Source organism: Polypterus senegalus, chromosome 3 (genome assembly GCF_016835505.1).
Source record: "Polypterus senegalus isolate Bchr_013 chromosome 3, ASM1683550v1, whole genome shotgun sequence".
In the NCBI taxonomy this organism is placed as follows: Eukaryota; Metazoa; Chordata; class Cladistia; order Polypteriformes; family Polypteridae; genus Polypterus; species Polypterus senegalus.
In genome coordinates this window covers 123,071,308-123,097,375 of record NC_053156.1, presented here as the reverse complement: position 1 = coordinate 123,097,375, position 26,068 = coordinate 123,071,308, and the positions used below count along the sequence as shown (strand labels likewise).

Here is a 26,068-nt window from a genome sequence, read left to right as displayed (position 1 = left end):
AGCCAATAAAAAGTGTCATTTTGCTCGACTTCTCACTAGGTCCAGATCATAAAAATTATTATTATTCCCCATCTTAATTTTGTTACCATTATGCTTCCTCTTCCTCCTAAATACTGGTCTAATTTTTTGTCACTTCTATTTAACTTCTTATGGAGAAAAAGAGCTACTATTAAATACCCCACACTGATTCATATAAAGGGTGATGGGTTGAGTTTCCTTTCCTGATCTAGAACTTTATACACATACACGCTTTTTACTACTAGATATCACTTTGCTTCATCCCACTGTTATCCAGCAGAGGCTTTCTACATTTACTGACAACCACTGTAAAAGTTGCCATCACCTATCAGTAAAAATCTTCTAAAACTCTTTATGTCTGTGTCTGGAAGTAATCTTTTTTTCAATATGACTCCTTTGGAACACTTAGCGGCAAGGGTCAGTGGGGCTTCTGGTCTCTACATTGATTATTGCTCATATATAATACATTTAGCTCATGAGGGGGTACCCGTGGTCTGCACCTCAGTTCTATCCCATAGTTTTTCACCTCCTTGATATAGATGATACAGTGGTGCTCTTCACTTGTCACTCAACTTAAGATCCTCTTTTGTTGGTTTTTAGAAATTTGGTCTCGATAGGCCTGGTTTGGGGTTGGATAGAATGTCAGATTAAGGGTTGATATCTTATTATATGCAAAGTTTGGTTTGGACTGTAAGATAATGTTTTTTCCTAGTCTTTCAATAAAGAGTTGAGTAAAAATAAAACAGGGTGGTGCTCAATTTAATTTTTAAAGGATCCTGAAGGCAACTGTTAATTTAGAAAAGACATTACACTATTAGATATGAGAGAATGGAACAATAACATAGCAAACACTCTTACATATATAGGGAGAACCATCCTAAGTCACTTGATAACATGCACAGCTTTAGTTTAATTGTTTACATTGATTTCATCAAAATTAGAGCACAGGCAGATAACGTGTTTTGCTCAGGGTCTCACATTGAATAAATTACAGGTATTGATCTGACAGGCCTTGCTATTTATAGTTAGGCCACATTGCACATCTTCAATCAACACTGTGTATAAACATACACAAAAAAGCCATTTACAAATATGTAGAACATAAGATGAGATATGTCTTGTGAGTGGATACAATTTTCAGCACTTCAGAAATTCCAGACAGAAAAAAAAACTTTAAGGATTCATAGTACTTGCATAATGTGAATAATTGAAAGACCTAAGGCAGATGGCCCCCTCAATCATCCCCTTGGCATTTTAAGACATAAGAATCCCAAATAAAACAACAACATTGCTGTACAAGTGATCTCCTGGGACAATAAGAACTCCCTTTTTCCATAGCACTGAGCCCAGCTGCATTTCTGCAAATTGACCCCATTGTCTCATTTAAGAAATGTGATTAGTACTAATAAGCACAACCTCAGCTCACTTTTACCCTCCTTGAACTGGTGTCCTTGTGGAGAATTCCAACTGACTCTCACCTGTCTTTTATTTAGGGCTGATAACCTTGGCACAACAAAACTGTGCTTCCGGTAAATAAACAAATCATGGTGGAGCGTTTTAAGTTTTATTAAAGTATTTGATGAAGACAGATGCTCGATCTACACTCCCAACCCCACCCATTTTTTCAGGACTGAAAAACTTCTCTCTCTGTATCTTTGAAATTTGGGAGGTTGATACATCTAGGTCATTAGGTATCTGCTAAGAAAGGATATTTCAACATATCAATATTTAGTGGTCACCCCTCCCCCATAGCAAAATTTAATACCCCACAATCTCAAACATCCTATAACGGATCTAATAGAAATTTGGTGATTTTGTAGAAAAAATAAAATTAGACGTGTATTTTTTTTCTCGATATTTATCAATAATAATGTTGTAACGAGGAGGATATGCTAATGCACAACATCCTTTTCTCAACTTAGTGCTGCGAAGTGATTAAGTAGAGTTATGGGGTTCACCATGAATGCAAATGAAGGTCGCCGGCAAAACAGCAGCCCAAGCAATACAGTAGAGTGGAAAGAGTGAAGAAGTCAAAGTGTTTAGCATAGGAAAAAAAGAGGGGATCAGGGCTTGAAGGGCTCTTCTATATCATATACTCAAATAAACACATTCCAGTATATAAGTAGGACAGCTATAGAGGACTAAAATGTCATGTAAGGGTTGGGGGAGGGGGAGCAAGATGTCAACGACACAGAATACCTCCTGTATGGTCTCACTTCAACCACTGGAGGGGATAAGTGGGCTGTAAAGTGGAAAGAAGAAGGTTTGACTAAGCTCAAGTAACATGTGTTTAGCAGTAAAGCTTGAGCCAGGTTACCACAGAGGGAGGGGAAAATTCAGGAGATGTGGTTTCCCCATGTCCAGCACAAACAAGCAGTAATTGCATCAATTTAAATACTACACCACTCAGTTAGCACATCTCACACAAACAAAAGGGAGAGGGGTGGATAACTATACATACACTGCAGTTTCCGAAATTATTTATTTTCACTTGCTCTCTTCTGTAAAATCCTTAATTGCCTTCTGTTTGCAATTCACTCCATGATAAAAAGTTCTTCCCTTCATTATTTATAGTTCATACTCCCGTGTCTTCTTTTCTCTACCACAAAATATATCACTGCTTTTACAGGGAGAAAATCAGTGCTTGATGTGGACCAGTACACATCCCCAGTAATTGTTTAAGAAGCATCCAAGCCATAGTATCAGCTGTCATTTTGTTCCACTTAAACCACTACAGAAAACAACCCCAGAGCTAAAACATTCAATTCATTGCACCACCTAAATGTGCAACCTCTAAACAACATTGCTGTTTGTAATAAGATAAAGTACAACATGATTCAGTGCTGCAGCTTTATTGTCTGGCTATAACTAGAGCAAAAAAAAAAAATCTGAACATACAACAGATGAGAAACACAAAGAGTAGTTTATTGAGTGAATGACTTAAACAAACCAAAATTGTAAACATGTAATAATAATAACAATAATAACAGTAAAAACTCCTAAAATTTAGTCATGTGCAACTGTATGTACCATATTCAAGAGGAAGGAGTTTCGCTGAACTAATAATATTCCATCCATCCATCCATTCTCTTCCGCTTATCCGAGGTCGGGTCGCGGGGGCAGCAGCTTAAGCAGAGAGGCCCAGACTTCCCTCTCCCGCCACTTCTTCCAGCTCTTCCGGGAGAATCCCAAAGGCGTTCCCAGGCCAGCCGGGAGACATAGTCCCTCCAGCGTGTCCTGGGTCTTCCCCGGGGCCTCCTCCCGGTTGGACGTGCCCGAACACCTCACCAGGGAGGCGTCCAGGAGGCATCCTGATCAGATGCCCGAGCCACCTCATCTGACTCCTCTCGATGCGGAGGAGCAGCGGCTCTACTCTGAGCCCCTCCCGGATGACTGAGCTTCTCACCCTATCTTTAAGGGAAAGCCCAGACACCCTGCGGAGGAAACTCATTTCAGCCGCTTGTATTCGCGATCTCGTTCTTTCAGTCACTACCCATAGCTCATGACCATAGGTGAGGGTAGGAAGGTAGATCGACTGGTAAATTGAGAGCTTTGCCTTACGGCTCAGCTCCTTTTTCACCACGACAGACAGATGCAGAGCCCGCATCACTGCGGATGCCGCACCGATCCGCCTGTCGATCTCACGCTCCATTCTTCCCTCACTCGTGAACAAGACCCCGAGATACTTGAACTCCTCCACTTGGGGCAGGATGAAATGTGCACATTCTCCCTGCATTTATGAGACTTTTCTATAAAAATTATGCATTTATGTCACATTTCAACATATGTACTGTACAATTTATTCATTAACTTGATTTGAGTAAGTATGAGTGTGTGTTTATGAGTGGTTCCTGCAAAGGACTGCTTGGCCAACCAAACTTGTGACATTTCAGCTACCGTAGCATCCCCCTTCCTGGGACATCAGAATGGAAAAAAACATTCTGAAAATAAATGTACGGGAGTTCTTTAATCTAGTTATAATTTAGTACAATGTCTAACTAATGCTTGTGTTCATAAACCCATCTTGTTTACTACACACATATAGTACAGTATATGGCCAGTATGCTTTCCTCCTATTCTGAATGTTATATATGCAAACTAACAATTGGATGAAGCGAGAGAGCACTATTAATAATAGTCCTGGGATGTTTCAAACATAAAATGATCGGAATACAGAGTACATGCCCTGAGCAAAGCGGAAACATATAAAATATAAAGTATGTAACCCCAAATAATTCCCTCAGTAACTGTTCCCCTTAAAGCTTTCTTTAACTTACTACATAAAAGTAATATAAAGCGAGAATTATTACTCAGTTGTCACAGTATTGTAAGCACACCAGGTACTGAAATACCATTAATAGGACCATAGATGATAAACTTATTTCCTTTGCGCCTTCAAATCAGACTCTGGGTAAAACAAAAAAATCAAAGGCCTGCCTCTAGCCTGTCATCTGTCAGGTCCACAGTACTGATAATAAATTTTAATTGCTTTAACGTTAAGCCCACAGGGACTACCCCGAAGCTTTTAAACATGTTACTATTGGAATTAATGCTTGCTTTTGACCTTTATCCATGCTGTGGTATGTACAACAATGCAGTAAGATGACCTTGTTGCCTTGGTAAGTGCCCAAACTTTAGAGAAAATGGGGACACAGGGCAACAAAAAAATGGAAAATAGTAAATATATTTCTGCAAAATGCAAACTAAAAACAGACTTTTTATTAAAATTTAAAATTTGGATGATAAGAGTGTCTATATTGTCAAAACATCAGCAAAAATAAAATCAAAAACTATTCTCCTAAATTCCTATTATCTAATACTATAATTCCGTTTATCCAGTTTAGCCTTTGACAGTTATTGATCAACTTCCAGGCTAGGCTCAAGTATTTTATCTTCTAATCTGTTTTAGATAAACTGCATAGAAGCATCAACTCCATTCCATGTTTTATTGTCTCATTGTGTTACAAAAAGTACTCCACTGTTTATCCAAAACCTCAACAGGGTGTGAGAATCATTGTGCAGGATACTAAGCAGCTTGAGGAGTGACCTCTCTTCTGCCACATCATCCAGACTCCCAAGAAGGAATTAAAGTTTTTAACAAGTTTATTTAGTCTGTATCAACTGCACTAATGCAATTTCCCCGTGCACACAACCACACAGAAAAAAACTGTACGATGGCCACTAAAGGCAGGCAGAAAACATGTAAGAATGTAAGTTCGGCATACACCAAACAATCTTAGCCTCTTCAGGAAAAATAGTAGATGCCACTCTGGCACTTCTTGTATATAATCTCTGTGCTAGTACCCTTCTCAAGTCTGTTGTTCAGAAGAGCTTGTCAGGTAGAAATCCAGGAACAGTTTTTCTAACCAGAAACGTGTAAAGAAGGAACCTCAAATTTGGAAAAAAGGGTATGAAATGAAAGTAAGAATACTCTTACTCTGTGATGGAACAAGAACTCTACAAACATCTGGTTTATTTACATCAAGTTTTAAAGTTGATAACCTGCATCACTGACATTCTGCCATATAGTTCCATTTAAATTTAAGATATTTAACAGGGTTTTGCTAGTGATGCATTTGCATATTGAGACTGTCAAGTCAGCAAAACCATTAGTTCAAAACTTTCAATGTGTTTGGTGTTTGTTATATTGCAACATTTACTTATTTCATGGAAAAATATTCATAGGGCTTTACATATTTTGAACAAGATCATATATGTACTTTGATCGGTTAGCCTACAATTATATCAATGTCTAAACAGCATGTTTTACTGTGATCTCTGCTCCATAGAAGTTATTGAAAAGACTGCAAGTCAATTTATAGATACATGCTGTTCAAAACTCCCAACTACTTATGTGCACTTTCCTCAGGGTCACTAACTAAATGGAATTTGAACCTGTGGTTTTATTTTTAAGTCCAGCTCCTTGGTTGCTAGGCACCACTATCAGCAGGGCAAGTTTAGAAAGGAGGTCCAAAACAAAATGTGCCCTTGCCGTATCCCATTCATAAACCTCATAAGTCTTTTATCCATATTGCGTATTTTGCAATAAGCACCACTATATGGTAGTTTACAAAGCAAAGAAGAATACACGATATGAGATGTGGGAGGACACCAGAAATTAGGGTTAGTTCCGGATAAACTGTAAGAATAATTCGCACTGGGGGGCTACTTGCAGCAAAAAACCCTAAACAGGAAACACTGGACTCACAAAAATCTTAACAGCTACATCAGTCTTCTCATGTGTATTTGCCGACAGGATCACAAAAAACAATTCAATAAATAATATTAAATAAAAGCATTTAGGAGGGGAAGAGGAAAAAAAAATTCTGGTAAGTTCCCATGCAGGTTCTAGTTTGCTAGTCTCCACTTTCTGGCCACTAAAATGCCCAAGAATCAGATTAGATTAGAGCGGGGATTTTCAACCTGGGAAACACAAACAATCTCCTCTTTTACCGTTTTCTCATATGTGACCTGCAAAAACGTTTGGAAGTTGACATCCTGTCCCTGTTGATCTTCACTTGTTTGCTCACATGCAATTTTTTTTGGTTTAAAACATTTTCAAAGAAACTGGAAGTGCAGCCAGTTTACTTTTTTATCCATTTTTCATTAAACTCCATCCAAGTCTATGGATGATCCTTCATAGCCACCCACTTCTTGAGTACTGATTATAAAAAAAAGCCTATCATTATACAGTAAATATTTATAATAAATCCAGTATTTATCAATTAGGAAATAGAGATGTTGTGAAGTAGTAAATACAAATACCACCTCCTTAGTTATTCCACAGTACTGTTTAATTTCCATTACTTTGAAATCTGCTGAATATTACACCCACTGTTGGTGGGTCTTCATCCCAAACATTTAGTTCTCATACCACTTTCGTTTCCAGTAGCCTAGGCAACACAATTTCTGGACCTTGTCTAAGCCTGAGGCATGCTGTTTGGATCATGTAGTTGAATGTACCTCCCCACCCTGTATCTGAATAGAAAATGCATTAAGCAAAAACAGGTGTAGACAGCCTTTGAATTGGCTGGACTTGGCAACCAGCACACCTAGCCCTGCAGCACACCATCTCACTGATTCATACCAACCACATCATAATATTATAAAGAGTACTGGTCACATTTCATTTAAGTAGTTCAAAGGAATACTCCAACTAAAATTTACACAAAAAGATGCACATACCATTAAAACATGTTAATACTGTTAAATAAATCACTCTGGAAAACACTCTTGTAAGCTAAAACAGAACATGTTCGGATGAGCCTTAGGATTTGAATTAAAGACCCACCGCCTCTACTCATTCACTGGTCATAAGTTCAGTCCAATTACAGCTTAATCATTGGGCTAACATTGTGTTTCATGTTATAATTGACAGTGCAAAATTAAACTAAAAACAGTGCACCTATAGCTTAAAATGAAAGAAAAACAAGTGAAAACATTATCAGGAAGAGAATATGCCTCACATTTCGCATATCCTTGATGTTTCAACCAACAGAAGGTCAACTCACCCATGCATTTTCATAAACTGCTGCTAAATAAATAATTCAACAATATTTTAATAAAAATATATATTTGTAATTTTGTGAGTATACAACTTGATGACGTCATATGTGCAATCATCTGACTATATGCTCACAATGTCCTAAACACATGGATTATGTGATATGAGAAATGTGAGATTTTTTTCAAATAGATACTGTTTGTTGTTGTCCAATGTCTGGTCTATCAGAAACTTTACTTTATCTTTATCTGTTAAATTAATTTTTTTTTCTCAGCCATTACTATAAACAACATGGAGATAGTAACATATTAAAAAGACCATTTTTTGGTGAAGTACTCATTAATAATACTACTCTCACAATTAGGTATTAAAGTAGAAAATAGAAATAGGTAGCATCTGGATACAAGACTTCAACAAATATTTTATTCAATGTTTTTTACTTATTTCTTACTAGTTCTCCAGTACTATTATGGAAGAAAATAATTAAAGAAATGATTAACAAGATGCTGTAAAGATTTATACAGCACACAGAAATACATAAATACACCATTAGGAGTGGAGTAGTGTGACCGCAGGAATTAGTCAAGATACAGACTAACATTAAACTCTACAATATACTATAACATAGTAACATAACATTCTTAGACCTGCCTAATCAAGCTCAGTGTCACAGTGGGCCAGAACCAGATCCTATCTGGGCAGCACTGGGATGGCGTTTAAGCTATTACCAGCATCATGAAATGAAGCATACCCCAAATTGTGCAACAAAAAATAGCTCAATTTATGCAATAAACTATTAACAACAATAATTACTCCTCCTATCCATTCTAAAAAAAGTTTTTCCTCCAGCAAGGAAATAATTTGCCATTTTATATTCCATCACTTTTCTTCCACTTTGTCTGTGGAAATGGTGTGCTTCTTATTTTCTCACCACCTTGCCTTGTGCCAAACGAGCTGTCTTTTCACCATAACTCTACCTAGGCTGCATGTTTATCTAGACTCATGTTTACACAGAGTCCCTTATAGTCAAATGCTGAAATTTACTAATTCAAAACTGGTAATGCTTCATGTCTACTACAACCATCTCAATTCATATGCATCTTAGTTTATTGCCTCGCACCCATTCTGGAAAAGGTACAGTACCGAAATAAATGGCCATTTACCTGTTCAATGAGAAACACAGAGACTTAGTATGTGGGTGTGCTTCAGAACACTCTTCTTAATGAAAAGGACAAAATTTACTAATTTATTCAACATGACATCATTGCATCTTAGGCTTTACTCTCAACCTTTAACTAATAATTAATCTCTTTTTATTTGTCAGCTTTAAACAAAGCATATTAGATTTAGCACTAAACAGTAGTAATATAATTATTTTTATGAATTTTTGTTAACAATAATATGAACAGTCTTACCACTAAGTGAAAAACTGAAAGCATGAGACACCCCAAAAAGCACATTAAGCACAGCAGCTAAGACTCACACCAGATAAACCAGGATTAGCCATTAAAATAAAATAAATACCATTAAGAAGAAGGATAAACCCAGATGAATCGTCCCGCAAAGACAGATATGTGATCTGCTGAGAGCTGAAGGCTCGGGGGCCTTGGTCCAGTCACCAAAGCAACAATCCTTATTCAATAATCAATAAGCAATTACAATAACCACACAGACGCCATTTAAAGAAAGCTCTTTCAAAACAGTAAGCTGCTAAAAAGAAAAAAAAAACATAAATACATAAATAAATAAAAACAGTATTTAGAAAACCTTCACCTTGAAAATAAAATTAATGAGACAGAAGAAAGAGATAATATATACTATAAAGATAGAGAGGGAAAGTACAACAGAGAGAAAGGCCTAACATTTGATTTTAAAACCTTTATATATATTGTGATCAATGTTTAAGTGTAGTGTATAAAAAAGTTTATGTTTAAAAATACTACATCATGGGGTAAACAGTAAACAGTGTTAAAAGAAATTACAGGGAAATGTTTAGAAATGTTCTTCTCTTTGCAAGCCTGATAATACAACTACTGCTCAGAAAATTCCACAAATTCTCCGTCTTATCTATGTGAAGATACAAAAAAAATCATAATATTCAAATATACACAAAAAGTGAAGTGATAAAAAATCATAATATTCAGATATGCACAAAACTCATTCTTTCATTTTAGACATGTCATTTAATTATTTTAAAAATGACTCTGCATTAAATACTATCCAGCTGGTCCATCTAGGCTAGGGTCCCAAGTTTATGCTAGCAACATTTAGTACAAGGCAGCAACAACTCTTGAACAGAATGTCAGTCCATAACTGTTCACATTCACATACACACAATGACAAAGTCACTAATCAAACTCAGTCTCCTGGTCAGCAGCACTCAGAAATTACACCATACATTCTGGAGAGACTTTATTGTGAGACTTAATATGTTTCATAAATACATCTGGCACACCATTATCCTAACTCTACCAGCCTATACCGCTGACACAACATGTAATGGATTTGTGCTGTTTTCACCAAATTCTAAACATAGTATCACCATGTCTCAGCAGAAGTCAATATTCTATACACCAGGTGATATATGTAAAACCTTTATTCAGATTTAGAGGTCACAAGCCCATTGTAATCTCAACTTCCTATAAGCTTCCTATTAGCTAGAAGGAGTAAAACAAGGTTTGGACATCTGGTGCTGTAGCTGTTCTGCTTCAAGGTTGAATACAATAAGCACTCAGAATAGTTTGCAAATAGGATATCAGCACATACAGTTTTCTGACTGTTTTGATCGTGCTGACCGTTCTACACCTAATAGGACTGTATGACCAAACTTTGAGAGGAATGAAGCCAGATAAAATAAGACTTAAACAGAACTTTAAGTGAAAACATTTTGTTCTCTTTGTAAAATCAATTTTTCTCTGCTTTTGTGTGAACTGTTTGCTTTGAATTTTACTAAAACTTTTCAAACAAACATTTTTGGCTTGTGGAATTATTTGAAAACGCACCATGCTATTGCCTGAACTGTTAAAAACAACTAAAAGCAGCAGAACTTTGGTAATTCTTAACAAATGCAGCTAAAGATTTCATCACAAAACTGCCAACAAAGGACTTTTAACTGGGATCTAATATCTGAGGACTGGTACTCAGGAATTTGTCAACAAAATAAAAAGAACTAAGCTAATGAGATACTGTGCTCTTCTCTTTCTGTTTATGCATGATCGGAACTGAAAGCCAAAGACAATGTACCCAAATTTAAAGAGACTATGATATTATATAAAGGCATCATGGATGATTCTTTCAGTTTTTGGCCAAGGATAAAGACGTTTGACTTACCTTTGCCAAGTGAACTTTGTGACTGTGAATTAGCTGCTGCTGAAGAAGCTGTTGCCTGGAAATGCATTTCAGCTACTTGCGCAGTTTTAAAGATGCTGAACGGTGCCTGAGTGAAGTCACAGTGACTGATATGAGTACAGACTCAAATATACGTAATGTCCACATAAAGAAAAGTAAAACTCAGATGTCTGATCTTTTAACTGAAATTAGAGCCTTAAAGGCGATCCTGCAAATTTTCCTACAATATCAAAGCTGGAAGCAAAGGTCTGCGATACAATTTGCATATCTATACATGGAAATCCACAAAGGGAGAAAATGAATCATATCTTAAAATAGTTTTTTTATTCCTAAGCTTTCAACTCCTATCAGGAATCCTCATCAGAGGAAAATGATTAGGCTTACGTGAATCCAAGGCAATATATTGCAAATAAGTAGGGTTGTGGGGGGCAATTGATGTGATGGGATTCAAAGGGTATTGGTCATAATGTCTTATTTATTACTTGCATGTTCTTCTTTTCTAGCCTGCATATGCTGGGTTCATGTCCTTATGTCGGTTAATGGTGTTTTCATTGGATAGCCATGTTTCAGCCAGTTAGTATAAGCCTTGAATTTTACTTTCACTTAGTCCCATTTAAATGTTTATACAGTGTGACAGATAGGGGACGCTGTCGTCCCCTTGAACCCTGAGATCAGACGCCAGACACCAGATAAAAGTCCAATAATTGACTTTATTAAAGAAATAATGTGCACAAAGCACCCTCCACTCCACTATACTCATATACAATAATAAATCAATAGACAATACAATAATCCTCTTCTCCCAGACGCGTTATTCCCTTCCTCCCAACTCAGCACGTCTGTCTGGGATTTCCCAGAGTCCTTTATAGTCCATGACCCGGAAGTGCTTCTGAGCCCTCAGTCCATGTGATTATCCAGCACTTCTGGGTCAGGTAAAAACTCTTCTTCTTCAACCCGGAAGCACGTCATTTCCTCTGTCCATATGACTGGGACGTACTTCTGGGCTGTATGGAAAATACAAGTCTCTGGGCCTCCCTGCAGTGTCCCCAGGCGGTCCCGACGTTATCCAGCAGGGCTGTACCGGAAAACTCCAATGTCCATGATGCCCTGCTGGAATTCAGAGCACTTCCATGCTGTAGGAAGCTCGTCTGCAAAAATTCAGTTTCCATGAAGAGTATAAAGCTGTCATGAGAGACATTATTGAGAAGGGTTATGCTGTCAAAGTACCCAAAGAAAACCTGATTTGTAATGAAGACAGGGTGTGGTACATTCCACATCATGGTGTATATCATCCAAAGATTGTACAGCCACCTATCAAGGGACGTCTCTTAATGAACAATTACTAAAAAAGGTCCTGACCTAATTTAGATTTAGAGAAGAACAGGTGGCTTTAATGGCAGACATTAAATTGATGTACTACCAAGTTAAAGTCCCAGATAAAGACAATGATCTTCTTCGCTTTTTGTGGTGGCTTGAAGGTAATTTAATTAAAGACAGCACATGCTTTGCATTGAACGGCCGAAGGTGCAAGAGAAATATTTCCTTAGGAGGCCGTTCACACTGTGCTTCATAATTTCTATGTAGGTGACTCCTTAAAGTCAGTGGCAACAGAAGAACAAGCAATAAAGTTGGCAAAAAATCTCCAAGCCCTATGCTGCAGTCCTATTGTCTATTCTTGAAGAAGACAGAGCTCCTGAGCCATAGTGTGCTCCCAACAGAACATTCCCTTGGCATCCAGTGGTGTACTGAAATGAACAATTTCAAATTTCAGATAAAGTAACATGACAAGTCAGATACAAGGCATGGTATTCTATTGGATTTCAGTTCAGTTTATGACCCCCTCGGATTTTTAGCACCCGCTATACTGCCAGTAATACCTATCTTAAGGGACTTGTGCAAATAGAAGTACGGATGGGATGATAAAGTGGAAGTCAAGCATATTTAAAAATGGAAAAAATGGATGGATGACTTACAGTTACCAGCAAACTACAATGTGAACAGATGCATCGAACCTGCATGATTTGGACGCATAAAGTCAGCACAAATACATCATTATGTAGATACCAGTGAAGATGGTTATGGCACTGTCACATATCTTCTCTTGTCCAATGAAAGAGGTGAAAAACATTGTTCACTTCTAATTGAGAAATCAAGAGTGGCACCATTGAAGCATGTCACAATTCCAAAACTAGAGCAAACAACAGCTGTTGTAGCAGTCAAAATGGATAAGATGCTAAAAAGTGAACTAGAATCTACATTTTGGACTGACAGCACCACAGTGCTAAAATACATTTCAAATGAAAATACTTGATTCAAGACTTTGGTTGCCAAAAGAATCACAGTGATCAGAGATCATTCACAACCTTCACAAATGAAGTATGTCACATCTGCCCTAAATCCATCAGATCAATCATCAAAAGGACTAAGCATAGAAAGTTTTCTCAAAAGCACAAAAAGGTCACAAGGCCCAAGTTTCTTATTGAAGCCAGAACATAAGTGGCCAAAAAGACTAAACCAAATGAATACTCCTCTTACTGAAGATAATCCAAAAATTAAAATATGTTCAGTTAACATGACAAGAGAAGAAGAGATTACTGAACCTGTAAATAAATTCATCACCTACTTCTCAGAATGGCTACGCTTAAAGAAAGCTGTGGCTTGGTTTCTCAAGTATAAAGAAATATTGATGCACTTAAAGGATGAAAGAAAGGCATTTCAACTTGAAGTCAGTCAATCTGAAAGTAACCCAGAAAAACATAAATGTACATCATAGAACATATGAAAAAGTACAAACTAACATTAAAACCAAACCGATTTCTTCAGAAGATTTGTTTAAAGCTGAATCAAAGCTTTTTTGCCTCAGTGATCTACAAGAATATCCAGAAGACATAATGGCTTTAAAGAAAAATGTCCATGTAAAAAGGAATGGTCAAATCGTTAAACTGGACCTGATATTAAAAGATGGAACACAGAGGTTCAGAGGCAGACTCAATAAAGCTGCTATACCAGAAGAAGTTAAACATCATGCAATCCTCCTCAAACATTTACATGCTGCTTCTTTTATACTACAACACATCCACAAAACATTTGGACATTGTAGATGCAATTATATGCTTCCACAGTTGCGCCAGAAATACTAGATACATGATGCACACTCAACTATCAGAAAAATTATTTCAGAGTGTGCATGTAAACAAAAAATGGCAGATTTTCCAGAAGGTCATTTGTTACCTGACCAACCAGCTTTCACCAATGTGGCAGTTGGTTATTTTTTTCAGGTTAAAAGAGGATGAAGTTTAGTCAAGAGGCATGGAGTAATTTTCACTTGTATAAAAATCAGAGCCGAACATATAGAAATTGCATACAGCTTACACACTTATTCTTGTATCAGTAATACTGATTCATATACAAATACACAAGGAAAGAATATGCAAATCCACATTCCTGTCACTTGATTGCAAGATACAAGTGCATTTGACCTCTCTCTCAATAGCTGTTACTAGACAACCAAAGCATTGGCATTCAAGATGACTCTGGCACTATTTTTGTTTTCATTTTCAATATGCTTCTTTACTCCTGACTGACCCAAGAAGAGTCATTGACTTCCTGTAAAACTATTCCAAATGCCCATTGTTTTCTTTTACCAGCATTTTATGAGCATTACCTTTAATTCCAAAGGAATAGAAGACTGGCTGAAAATACTGAAAAGTTGCTGAATTCAGGAGTTTTCTAAACCACCCACTGCTAAAATACCTAGTTGGGAATAGTATGGGGAAAGTGGGAATTATTTATGTTTGTGTATCAGTTATGGGGTAAACTTCCTATTTTATTTTCATTTAAAGTTTGTATTTTTATTTACAATAGCTAATATTCAACATATAGCACATTTTGCATAACCATTTATAAATTTGTTATAAGTTTTAATGGGGAAATTTTATTTCATTGTTTATTGGAAATTCAAGGTGAAAGTAATTTTTCTCTGGGTTTGTTGAAACAGCTGCATTTCCAACTGAAATATCACTACCCTCCTCAGAATTTCAAGCGGCCCTTTACAGAATCTTCCCTGGCACCAGCTGTGCAAAATACATGTACAGGAAAAAAGATTCAAGAGACTTTCAAACACTGGATGCAAAGTACTATGGGTATTTACTTTATAATAATTACCAGCACACACATCATACAGACTATTACAGACAAGCAAAAGCATGTTTATTCATATAGATAATCTGGAACTCAAATTGTGCAAATCATAAAACATATATATGTATAACATACATATGTACAGTAAATGTATTAATATGTGATTCACACAGTAATAAATGGGGAGTTTTGTCTTTCTTTATATAAAAATCAAACAGCAGTGTTTTCCCAGATGTTAGTGACCGGCAGACACACATGCCAGCAAAGCAGACAAGATGCTAAATGCAATACATACAATGGAAACTCCAAAATAAGAGGTATAAAACAAAAATTGTTAGGGAAAAAATGTTATTTGAGTGGTTTCTTTGAGACACAAAAAGTTATGAAATTGTTACACTCTGGAGAGAAAAAAATGCTTATTTTGATAATATTTTATATTATTATTGTGAGAAAATATAGTAGGTTTCTGTATAGGCAGATGAACAAAAGGAACATATTAACATTTTTTAAATATCTAAAAATGACAGTCGTGCAGTAATCAACATAAAAAGTACTGCACAGTTCCCTAAGCTTATAAGGAAGCTGATGACTGAAAAAAGGCCATAACTACTTCATTGTATAAACTTGACAACTCATCTGAATGTTATTTTATTAAACATCCCAGAGGCAAAATGTTGAATAGCCTTGGCCTTATAAAAAACAAGCTCAGACGACCCTGAGAAAGCATGAGACACTCAGAGCAGAAACATGACTAACTGCATTCAGTTTCAACATGCCCATGCTGGAGAGACATTTTCGCAGGCTGGACCAGCACATGTCACTTTGCTGCAATGTTTAAAAAAAGCCTAAACACATTTTTTTTGTTTGTTTGTTTTTTTTATACAATGGCATGATTTTGCCAATGAGATTAGTAAACAAATCAGACTTTCAAGGTAATTAAAATTTTAAAAGGTTGCCTAATTTCCCATTTATTAATACATCCCTGACATTCCTCACCAAGAACATTATGTTGTATGAGAGTAACTTCATTATTATTCCTTAAACAATGTGTAACTTTTACGTTCTACTCTGCAAAAAGGTAAGCTTCTTTAAAGGCTTTTATTCTTACAGCAAACACACTTATTACTATTCTTTTAAAATATAAATCTAACATAAGGATAATTTTTAAAAAAATGTCTACTTTCTTATCTAGCATCTTATTCTTTTTTAATTAATAATGAATTGGAAATCTATAGGGTAATAAATTAAAGTTCAGCATGACTGAGTGATCCACAAAGTAAAAGTACCTGACCTTCACCTTTACTCGTAATTATGCATATATTGTACCTGATTGTAATGAAGGTCTTAGCAAGCTGGAACATGTACCACAAAAGTAGTAGAACAGTTTTGAAAACCACATAATGAAAGATGATTAGCAGCAAATCTTTCTTTAATAGGAGTGGTGATACATTCTAATAAATGCCACAAATTGTTTGCAAAATTGCTGAAAATACCTTTTAACTTACAGTTACCCACTTTGATTATCTTGAAATGCCTTCTTCAGTTGAAATATGACTATACAGAAGTACTGGTCAAGTAAGTTGAATGTAAATTATTAATGTGCCAAGTAAATGATTGAGTCCCACTATGATTTTTTCTATATGTGCTGCTTAGAATTTATATCACAAACAAAATTCTGCCATACTCACTATATCATCCTTTGCAGCCCTATACTGTATGTGAAAAGAACATTTACGACAACGAATAGGTGGATGGACAAAGGGATAACACTGCTGCCAAATAGGCCTTAGACTTTGGCTTCAAACCCTGTGTCCGGCCATTTTCCATGTGGAGTTAGCATGTTTTCCCTGTACCTGCAAAGGCTACTCCTCTCACATTTACAAAGATATGAATATTTGAATAATTACTAATTTCAAATTAGCCCTATGTGGTTGTGTGCTTGACTGGGCCCCGTAATGGACTGGCAACATGTACAGGGTTATTTCTCCATCTATTTCCAAGTGCTTCTGGGATAGACTCTTCCAATCTCCAAAACAATCAACACCCCCCTCCCCCCCAACACACACACACACGCCCCACCCCACCACCCCACTCCAGTGACTCTAAATTAATTAGAGCAGGTTGGAGAATGTTACGTTACATTATGTTATGTCATTTACTTCATGTAACAAGGGTGCCAGTACATGACATGACACAGTCATGTAAATTCACAAATTATACAGTTGTTTTTGGAGTATGGGAGAAAATCCAGAGTACCCAGGGAGTGAAGTAATTGGACTGTGAAAACTGGTCCCTACATCTGTAAGGCAGGAGCATTAAACATGGCACCAAGGCACAGCATACTTGAATGTAACTAACTAAATTATGTAGTAGGCAAACAAATTCAAATGTCCTATCATTGTCACTAAGCAAGGTTACCTTGCACTTTTCACATGACAGCAGCCAGAATTCACATGCCTAAATACTACAGGACAAATTAAAATTATAAAAATACCTTGTAACATACCAAATATGTCCACCTACCCATCCTAAAATGACAGGCAGATAGATCTTTAGCACTATGTGTCTACAAACTAGTTTTTATTAAATAGGGCTGAATTATAACTCTGCAACACATTTAATGTTTTTTCCATATTACTGACACAAGCATAAGCCTGTTGTAACCTTAACTTAACAGCATAGGTTTTAAACAACACTTCTTGTTTACTCTGCTGGCAGATGCTGGTGTTTTGAAAAAAGGTCCAGTTTTGTTCAGCTGTATTTAAGAAGGAACTGAAATAGGATACTGCCACGGGATTCTTTGTTTATTTTTAATACAGTGGCCAAAGGACACAGCCCACATTAACTGTCATTCACTTAAGCCACATTGCATGATGATAACACTGAATTTGTTACCACAGTACACAACAGATACTACTTCATGTGTGGACAAAAAGCCATTTGATCAACTCACAGTAATCAGTTAAAGCCATGTTAAAAATGGCAACAGAAATGGGGTTCCTTTTTCAGACAAACTAAAGCAAAGCTGTACTGTACTGCAATTAAAAGATTTAAAAGACCTTTAGAAGTGACAGATTCTGGCAACATTTAAGCTGTGTTACAGATGATTAAGGATGATTGCTTTGTTCAGAATAATCATTATCTTTCTTATAATCTACTGCTAAGAGTTCTGCAGAAGGATTGTGAAAAATGTGCTTCAGGAAAACAGTTCATCTTGGCATAAATCCAGTAAGGTGTGGACCAAATTCACTTGACCAGAACAGTTGTAAAAATGATAACACAGCAAATACTAAAACTATTAATGGAAATGATAGCAACAATAGTTTCAAAAGCTAAAACAGCATATAATAACTGAAATACTAACAAACACAATAATATTAACATCATAATAATTACAGTATCAATGCTATTACTACTACTACCACCACCATTACTGCCAACAATAACTGTCATTGTAAAATCTGCAGTAATAATAAAAATACTACTGCTAATAACAACAACATAACAACCACTGCACTGACAAATACAATAATAATATTAAAACTACTCCAAATAAAATACTGCTACTACGGATAATATTAGGCTAATTCGCAATTCCAATTGTTCCAAAGTCAAATGTGTATGTGTGAGTGAGGTGAACTATCAGCTTATCCAGGGTTGCTTCCTGCCTTGTGCCTTCAATGCAGCCAGAATAGACTCTGGCACACCACATCCCCAAAATGAATCAAGCTGATCTGAGAATATATACTGTATATATGTGTATGAAATAATAGCAGAAATTGTTCCTGCAAGAGAATGCCACCGTGTACAGCATATATGCTTGCCTTGCATACAATGCTAGATGAATGAGCCCCTGTTCTGAAGACCCCAAACTGAATTCCCCAAACAGATTGCTATATAACAATAACTATTGTAATTACATCAATCAAAATGCTAATCGTAGCAGTGACGATAACAGCAACAACTGTAATGACAGCAACTGAATCAGTAACACGATGTCTAATAACAATAAACACTGCAAAAACTATAATTAAAATAATACTGAAATAATACTTCAAAGGCAATGAAAACAATAATAAAACATTAACACAAACAATTCTAAAAATAATTGCTAGCAGTCATTATTATATTTATCAAAGCCACAATAACAAAAACAGCAACAACTTCAATCACTATTTTAATAACTACACATAATAAAATACCACTTCTCATAGTAACTCTTCTACCATCATTAATAATGCCACAGTAAGAAGTGTGACAGCGGCAATAAGATCAATAATATTGACTTAAGTACAATTATTAATTAGTATAATCATCAGCACCACCACTCTCATAATATCAGTTATAATTATTCTACTAATCAGTGCTAATAATACTTGTAAAAAAGGTGTAATAATGACAATTGCAATAATACTGACAGTGTGACCAGACACTGGACTTAAAAGTGAAAAAGTGCGGGCTAAATTCTTGAACGATGTGTTCTGCCTGTTGGTGTTCATATCATGAAAATGTGAAAATAAAGTAAAACGTGCTACGGGGACGGCGCTATAAAGTTTTTCTTCCTATTGTTAAATAAGCTCATCTTAACCTGGTTTGATGAAAATAATACAAGGGTGAATCGGTGTGGTACCCTCTGACTGCAAGTCGATTCTAAGGAACATTCAATGCAAGACAGCGGTGAGTGGCACCCAGTTCAAACACCTCCTGGCCGAGGGACTTGATCTGTCCGGACCGAAACCCCTATTCGCATTTATAATGTAAAGGTGTCCCATACATGCCACTCACCATCGACACGAAAACTAAAACAATATGCACAGCTAGAAGAAAAGAAAAAAGCAATAATAATTACGCTATTGATGTTGGGGACGTCGGTTCACTGTGAGTCTTCTTTTTGCGCCACGAACCAAAGGACTTTTTCTTTGCCCCATGTGGGCTCGACGGCTCCGCATCTTCAGAGACGATCGACTGCTTTCTCGCAGAGTGCCTGTCATCTTCTTCCTTTTCGTGCTCCGTCGATTTGTTTTTATGAAATATCTTCTTGAACTTTGAGCTCGATTTACTCATGACTACAACGCTTGTACTCAAAACACAGAAAGCCAAAAAAGAAGAAAAATGGTGTGGGGGCTAGTAGTTGTCGATCTTTACAAAGCCGTTCCCTTCCAGCTCCCACTTTAGAAGGATTAAAGTGCGCCAAGTCACACGGCAGGTAGAACCTAAGACGTGATCGGAGTGAGCGCCCGGAGCTGCACAATATGACACATGCTCGTTCGGGAAGCGCCGCCGGAGCCCTCGCGCAAAGCCACAAGTTGGAAAGTGCGCCAGTAGTGCGCCTGGCTGCTCTACCAGCCTCCTGCGTGTGTGCACCTGGCTGGAAGATCACTGTTCCGGTTGTGCATTACCTGACTGAGCCTCCGGCACGTTCAATGCATACTGACAAGTCATTTCTGTCAGTTCATATCGCCACCGTATGTCGAATACGCAAATTAACTTTAAACAGAATCTATTTTTTTTCCGAATAAGCAGTGTCCCGTATCGGCTCTTGTTCAGAAAGCGGACGCCGCAACACACAGAAACGTCGTAAAAACAATTGCATGTTTTTCTACGTTATAAAATTTCATCGTTTGTGAACTTTTACAATATATTAAACATTTTGTAGTCAATTATTCCGCTGCATTTAATTACAAAGAAAATTGAAGGATTTTAGAATATAATAAGACACTTTATTCATTACTGTAGGTTAGTCCGACAATTTTGTTATTTCCCAGATCCTTTGATCTGTGAACTGCTTGTCAATAGTCTGGCTGATGATGTTAGCGCTGCGTAGCATAACATTCTCAACCCTGATTAATCAAATTCAAGGTCTGAGGCAGTTTACATATCTACACTTGGCTAATCTCGAGTTAACAGTTAACCTAGCCTTAACATCTTTGGCAATGTAGTTGTAAACTTACTCAGATGATGATTGGATGCAGGCTTTGAGAACCAGTGGATCCATGAAACAGCAGGGGTTTGAATTACTAGATCACATAATTCAAGTGAAATTCCATCTTCTATATGGTATATTTGCACTTCAGAATAGGTAAACTACTTGAAGCTGCTGTAAGTATTGTTGGGCCTGGCAGGCACTTGGATGGGAGACCAACCAGGAAAAGCTTAGGTTTCTGTTGGAAGAAGTAATGGTGAGGTCATTGGGTGTGCTTATCCTGTAGTCTGTGTGTGGATCCTAATGTCCCAGTCTAGTAATGGGGTCATTGTGCTCAAAAAATAGTGCCTTGTTTTGGATTAGATGTGAAACTGAGATATTGACAGTCTGTGGTCATAAAAGATCCCTGGGCATCTTTTGAAAAGAGTAAGGGGTATTCCAATGTCCTGGCTAAACTGCCCAACATGACCTTGTTAATTATGGCCCCTAATGATCTCTTGTCTGAAATTGTCTGTCTGTCTCTCTCTCTCATCCTTTCACCACCTAACAGCTTTGTGTGGTGGACGTACTAGTGTACAATGACTGCCAGGTGGATGCTACATATTGGTGGTGGTTAAAGTAGTTACCACCTGCCTTTGCAAAGCACTTTGAGTAGTTAGAAAAGGGCTGTGTAAATGTAATTAATTACTAATAGTATTATTATTTAGAGCTTGTATTAGGAAAATGGAAGTATTACACAATACAAGACCACTGAAAACAGTATGTGGATACTGTTTACTGAGTCTCAGTATTTTCCTGTATCTTGGGATTTCATTTATTTTAAACCTATAGTTTTTCCATGCAAGGGACTGGAACCCCAGGATCATGCCCAATGCTTGCCGGCTTAGGCTTTGCCCTCACCCCCATTACCCTGAGTTAGTTTAGGGAAGTTTGTATTATGGTATGCTATTGGGTAATACTGTAGTAAACATTCAAGGGTCCTCATCAATGACAAGTGGGATCAGTCTAGAAACACAGAGCAACTACTGCATATAAGAAAGGACAGAGCATCACATTTTCAACAACCAAAGGCCCACCAAATTAACAAGTTAATGAAGAAGTCAGGCTCAACTAATGGATGCACTCTAAATGCACCATATTAGTTGAGGAGTGAATGAAAATAAAATTGAAAGCCATTATAATCAATGCTGCACACCCTCTTTATGACATATTATCACTAAGCACTTTTATTCAACACAAGTGTGTCCAGAAATGTAATTGGGGCTCATTTATGCCTACAGAAATACACTTTTTAATGCCTAAACTGACTACTCTCTTATTTTTAACCAAGTCAGCAGCTTTCTTCTTTTTTGTACTTCTAGTGTACATTTAAGAATGGTTATTGTTGTTGTTATTTATAATATGTTTTCAGCTAAAGTAACAAAGTTAAATAAATTGGGACAAATAAAGTACTCTGTTTTGCTATGTTATGTATCTCCCATGTTCTTCAGTAGTTATATATTGTTTTCTTCTTTGTTTTGCAATTAATACATGGAAGCTTATTTCAGAAGAAAGATCTGAGTATAGGTAAGATTTACAGTGATGGACAAAAAAAAGTTAAAGGTTATTTCCACACGGAAAAGGAAAGGAGATTAAAGACACCCCGTTTCAACTGTATAGTCTTCAACAGGTGTGCATCTTAAAAGGAAAAAGCAGGTACTGTAATATATATAGGGAAGAAATAAAATAAGGACGAATGAAAGGAGAAAAGGTGAGAGTAGGTGTGAAAATGCTGCCATTTGAGAAGATGAAGGGAGGGATTAAAACGCTAGATGGTCATAGAGACTGGGAGAAATATCTGATCCTAGGCTGAAAATGAGATTAGCTTCTTCTGCTTTTCTTTGAAAAGTGTGTTTGAAGTCTTGTGAAAAAACACAAACAGAGAGATTAGTGTGGCTCTAATCAAGGGATATAAAGTGTTCTCCAATAGGCTATGTAAGGTCTTTGAGTTAAAATGGTTCAGATGTGTTCCCTGAAATGGTCTGCTAGCTATGTCCCTGTTTCTTGTATGCGGACAGCTGGACTATAAGAAATATGGTTAATAAAATTTTGGGACAGACAAGATGTCTGTTAGTATTGACATATAGAAACATACAATATTTGAAGAAATTTGATAAGAAAATGTAGTAGAGCCATTGTAAAAGAGTCATTTGACACTTTTACATATTAAGTGTATTATCTTTTATATGCTGAATTGAAGCCAAGACATTTCAAGACTCAGTATCTGAATTTCCTAATGTTTTTCTAGTTTTTTGATTACTTTGTAATACAGTACATAATATATAAAGGTTAATTTGTGTTAATCTTATTGAACCTTGTCTGTTTTGTAAAACAACATGGGGTATGACTCAGTCACATATAAAGTGCAGACTGATAACTAATGCTGTGTGGAGTTCATCAATCAATAACATATTAAAGAAGGTACAAACTGAAATCTATACAGCAAAATATAAGAGCCAAGGTCAATAAATCTCAAAAAATCACAATATCAGTGTCATTAGTGATCAGGCTGTTTTAGGACTGCCTATAGCTGTTCCATAGACACTTGATCAAACCTGATTATTCTACTTGGTACTTTGCTCATGTGTTTATTTTATGTTGAGAACACATTTTTGAAAACACAACCCAGACCTTAGTACAGACATTGTGCAAAACTGATGCATAAAATATTGGTAGAATAGAGTAACTGACAAGGAGGTCATTCAGTTCAAACAAGCAGGAACAAAAGGTCTTAATTTTATTCACTGTAGAAAGTGCCAAAATCAGAAAACTTCAGTTAATCATAAATCTCACCTCCAAAATATTTGTAGGTAGAACGTCTATCTTTTTCATGTTGTTCTCAGTTCACGATTATATTATAAATAAAAACAACTACAACAGTTTATTGAAGCCAGAATGAGCAGGAAAACTGTCAAAATATAGATCACACCATAAGACTACAAGATTTACAATACAAACATATTTATATTACTTTAGATGTTAGAAAAGTAGTTCATCCAAACTCCTGTAATCCATTATAAATACAGTAAATAAATATTATTTAATTGTTTGCTCTGCCTCCTTATCCAAAATGTGTTGGGACACAATGTGAACTGATGTAAAAGGGGTTAAGAATTTAGAATGGATCTTGTTCTACAGTGATAGGGCATATTTCAGAACGATAGCCAAGAGTGTTAGGCAGCAAGGGAGCCTTAAGATGAAGCAAGAGACCTACTTCCTCTAGTTTTATCCCAGCTCACTTGGTGTGTTCTGCCAAAGAGAATGTACCAGGCTACCTTCTGAGAAACTAAACCTGTTAAGTAAACTAATAAGAGTGTGCCTTTAGGAGTAGAAAATAAATGCACTACAATGTCTGGTTTTCATACATTTTCAGGCCTTACTTCTCAAGTGACCTCTAGTGGTGACAATATTAGTAGCCAAATGTACAGTAGTAAGACATACTGTATACTGTACTGTATATGCCTTAGAAAAATCTAACTAGGCATACCAAGTTATTAGGTTCTCTATAATTTGGACAATGTAAATTAAACTATATAATTGTAGCTTTAAAATAAACAAAGGCTAAAAATGTGTTTATTCCAAAGGTAATCCATAGAAAAAAAGACACAGTATTGTACCCTACTTTAATGAGTTTTATTTTCACTTAATTCACTGAACATTTTGAAGATAAGAGGAATAATTCAGAAGAGACAACCTGTCAGTGATTATCTGTAATTAACTTAAGAAGGAGGAATACAAGGACAGAGAATAAAAAGTATGAAACATGAAGGAAACAGAGATGACTGGTTTAATACATCATCTGATTCAAAAGTCCACAAATCTATCGATACACAGAAACCTAGCCATGACAGATTCATGCTTGTCATAACACTGTGACAGAAAAAGTAGCTCAGAAATAGATGGACAGATAAAACTATGATAAGGTATTGTGCTTCAAAAGATGAAAATGATAACATCAAGCTGAAAAAATAGATATGAGAAAATATATTATTTTTCCATCCATCCATTTTACAGGCATGTCAAATTTGTTGTTACTGCGGCAAAAAAACAGTAAAAGGTTCCAATTTCTGAAAATACTGTAGTTACCAGTTCTGGGACCTATAACATGACCTGGACCCTCTGACTTGAAACTTGACCTGAGTTTCATTAAGACTTGACTGAAGACATGAAACTCATGTTTACCATTGTGTTAATCATGTGCTGGTTAACCATAGCTCTGAAGCTTGTTGACTGCTCTGGACCATTTTCTGTTGGGTAGAAACCCCTTTAAAATTTGTACTTTTAAAATGGTATACTCTGCTAATGCTGATTTTTTTTTTCTTAATAACTATTAAGATATTAAAAGGCACTGAAGAAAATAAACACCTAGGTATTTTTCTTTAACATTATCTTACTTTTATGGTTTTCTGAAATCTCCATCCCTCTGTGTTTTGTATGACCCTGTTCTCTTTACCAATTTCTATTAAATTAGCTGTGCTACCCATCTAAGACAGGTCAAAATGTAAGTGATTAACATAGTGCTAATGTTTGCAGTGCATATGTCTCTTCTATATGCCTCTAGGTATGGAATTCATAAAAGTTAAAAATGTTAATCTTTTTGATGTACTATATCATCTGTTGGAATGACAGAGACACAGCAATCATACAGACACACAGATAGACATGGGCATTTATCTTTTTATTAGGTGGGTATTTTCAATCTAGTAGGGGCCTTCATTTATCTAAGGCTCAAATATGTTCCAACTAAAAGAGTCACAGTCAGTCAAGGGAAATAAAAGGATCTCTTGATACCTCAGCTGTTCACACAAGAATTACTCCTTAGGCGCTTAAAAGAATGCTTGATTTATTGTGTATTCTTGGCTTTTACTTATTTTTGGTTAAATTGATATAGTTATATTGTTGCCTCTTTGGCTTAGTGATTAATCTTTCATATTGTTAAGGTAATTAAAATAATGAAATATAACGTTTAGCTTTTTCTTGCTTTGACTCCTAGTCTGTCTAGGGGATTTTTGCTAATTAATAGTCAGACCTCTTTAGTTGTGGTTTTTTAGATCACTTATTGTTTAGTTAATTTCTTGCTTTAATTTTATATTTTC

The 26,068-nt window shown here is 36.3% G+C and overlaps 1 protein-coding gene across 1 annotated transcript in view; it reads right to left on the bottom strand.

Annotated features, from left to right (window-relative positions):
* crybg1a (crystallin beta-gamma domain containing 1a) overlaps positions 1 to 20,336 on the bottom strand; it is a 327,674-nt gene extending 307,338 nt beyond the window's left edge. Inside the window, exon 1 of the mRNA XM_039747873.1 lies at positions 19,860 to 20,336. Within this exon, the coding sequence (XP_039603807.1) occupies positions 19,860 to 20,074 (215 nt within the window). The 5' untranslated portion in view covers positions 20,075 to 20,336. The remainder of the gene's footprint in view (positions 1 to 19,859) is intronic.
* Between the last annotated feature and the right edge of the window lie 5,732 nt (positions 20,337 to 26,068).